This window comes from Primulina tabacum, chromosome 17, assembly GCF_025594145.1.
Source record: "Primulina tabacum isolate GXHZ01 chromosome 17, ASM2559414v2, whole genome shotgun sequence".
Classification (NCBI taxonomy): Eukaryota; Viridiplantae; Streptophyta; class Magnoliopsida; order Lamiales; family Gesneriaceae; genus Primulina; species Primulina tabacum.
This window is the reverse complement of record NC_134566.1, coordinates 11,612,088-11,614,804: the sequence shown is the minus strand read 5'-3', so window position 1 is coordinate 11,614,804 and position 2,717 is coordinate 11,612,088. Positions and strand designations below refer to the sequence as shown.

The 2,717-nt window shown below is 32.1% G+C and overlaps 1 protein-coding gene across 1 annotated transcript; it reads right to left on the bottom strand.

Moving 5' to 3' along the window:
• Positions 1–1,516: 1,516 nt before the first annotated feature.
• LOC142530482 (uncharacterized) lies at positions 1,517–2,317 on the bottom strand. The gene has a single exon (XM_075636316.1). It carries the CDS (start codon positions 2,315–2,317, stop codon positions 1,517–1,519), a length of 801 nt encoding a protein of 266 aa, XP_075492431.1.
• Positions 2,318–2,717: the final 400 nt, after the last annotated feature.

Here is a 2,717-nt window from a genome sequence, read left to right as displayed (position 1 = left end):
AGGCTTGATGATTTATTCTTGGTTTATGTAATATTGTTTAACTAAAAGTAAAACAAAAGAAACCACCATAAATAATTGTTCCAAGAAAATTAAACACACACATAATATAATATAGTTCCCACTATAGAAAATACCGAATTAACCGATATTTTACATATGGTACATATGATTATAATTATAACTATATAAATAAATAATTGCATAAAGTAAATGTTAAATTAAATCATTATATTTCATTTAGAACAACCGGCAGAGCCACGCTATTGCCTAAAAAAAATATATTGATTTAATAAGTTAGTTGCGGTAAAGTAAAAGTTAGTTGCGATAAAGTAAATGTTAGTTGCGGAAAAGTAAAAGTTAGTTGCGAGAAAGTAAAAGTTAGATGCGAAAAATAAAAGTTAGTTGCGATAAAGTAAATGTTAGATTGTTAGATGTTAGTATTAAATCATAATATTTCATTTAGAACAACCGGCAGAGCCACGCTATCGTCTAAATGAAATATTATGATATTATTATATAAATATATTTATATATATATATATATCTATATATATATAATAATAAGTGATGAAATATTTATTGTATCAAAATTAAACAACAAATCAAGATAACCACTTTAATGGTATCAAGCATTTGATCTAAATTGATAACAACAAATAATTCATTTTTATACCTACAATAAAAATAAGTTAGCTAAATTAAAAAAAAATAAAGAAAGAATATACAAAATATAAACAATCTTACTTCACCAAGAATGCATCCTTTTCACCTTGTCATAATAGATTTAGCTTGCCATAAGCTTACTTTTGATCAACACTAAAATATCACTCATAGTTGAGAACATGAAAGAAAATATATTGGAACTTAGAACTTTGATACACACTCACACTATATTTTACAATGAGATAGAATGATTCTCAAGCTAGCACAAGGCCTCTATTTATAGGCCAAATGAGAGAAATGGTCAAAATTTTTATTAATGCCATGTAGTTGCAATAGTATTCTTTGTCTCCTCCAAGTTCAATTCCATGTCCCTTCTTTCAATGCTTTGTTCCACGACTTTAATCACCGAATTTGACTCTGCTCAAAACGGCAAACATGTGGGGAATTGTCTATAGATGAATTTGGCTACTTGGTTCACCTCATTTGGTTAAATATTGAAATAGTTATGATTTTTTTACTATATGCTGGTCATAGTAAAAGTAAATTTGTCCTCCTTTTGATATTTGCACAATTTGATCATCTTAATGAACTTTTTAGGCAATCATGTCTTCTGTAAAGTTGTAGATAATTTCTCAAGGATTCCAAACATGTTTGAGTCACCTTTATTTGAATTTTCTAGCTTGAGTTATCATTATTTTACCAACACGTAGAAAACCTGAAAATAAAACATATTTAGTAAGACAATTAAATATAAACAAACAATACTAAAATAACATAATTTTATAATTTTAATGAAACTTAAATTTTAAAATACAGGTTGTAACATATAATAAATTATTAATTTTAAGTTTCATCAATTAGCAACCTCTTTTGTTATCGTGAAAATACTGCCTTGAATCTTTTCTTTGTCAGAGGAAAGAGAACACTTTTGTGTTGTATGCCTCATTTCCTTGCATCTATAACATCGATCACTCCCAACTAAACACTCACCTTTGTGTGGCTTTCCACACTTAGGACATAACGGTCGCTCCGTATCTAAAGAAGGTAAGGAAGGTTTATTGTGTTGCTCCATCTTGCCTTTTCCCTTATAGCCACCTCGAACATTAGTACTTGTCCCTTGCCATCTAGCTTGAAAAGCTTGCCTTTTCATTTCCTGCTCCTTCTCAATCTCTTGTTCGTCATGCTCGGCAAGTAATGCTCGCTCAACGATGTCTTGATAGGTGATCGCTTTTGCCATGTGAACATCCCTTTTAATTTCCGGTTTCAATCCACGAAGGAAATGTTCTCCTTTGTCTTTATCATTTTCAGCAATAAATGGGACAAAAACACAGCCTTCTTCAAATTTCAAAGTATACTCGGCGACAGACATAGCATCTTGCTTCAACTCAAGAAATTCCTTCACCTTCTTAACTTTAAATTCTCTTGAAAAGTATTTGGCATAGAATAACTCTTTGAACTCCTCCCACTTTAACTCACGAACATTATCAGTCACTTTAGTAGCTTCCCACCAGATGCAAGCAGCTTTCACTAGCACAGTACAGCTCACTCTATCTCGATCAGTGAACTTCAGGTATTCAAATATAGCCTCCAATGATTTGACCCATTCAAGAGCTACGATTGGATTAGCACCGCCGATAAATTCAGGAGGGTTCATCCGCCTGAATACTTCATACGAACCACCTTCAGTGTTTTCCACTCTACCCTATCCTCTTTCTTGACCACGACCCTGAATTGGATGGTAGATGCTCAGTAGCTGTTGAATCTGATCACTATGTACCTTTTCTTGTTCTTTCAATAGCTTACTAAATTCATCTACAACTTTTACAGTCTTATCAGTGGGAGGGGTCCTTTCATCCCCTTCGGTAGTTTTTCATTTAGGAGGCATTTCCTACACATAAGCTCACTTTAACATAAATAAGAAGAAAGAATACATCAATGGCAATGAAATAGAATCAACTCTTAATGTTAAAATCAATAGATACAGGATCGAAAACATACCGGATTGTCCTAGGTAGAAGAAGTCATATATGGTCCAAGAAAACTGTGCTCTGATA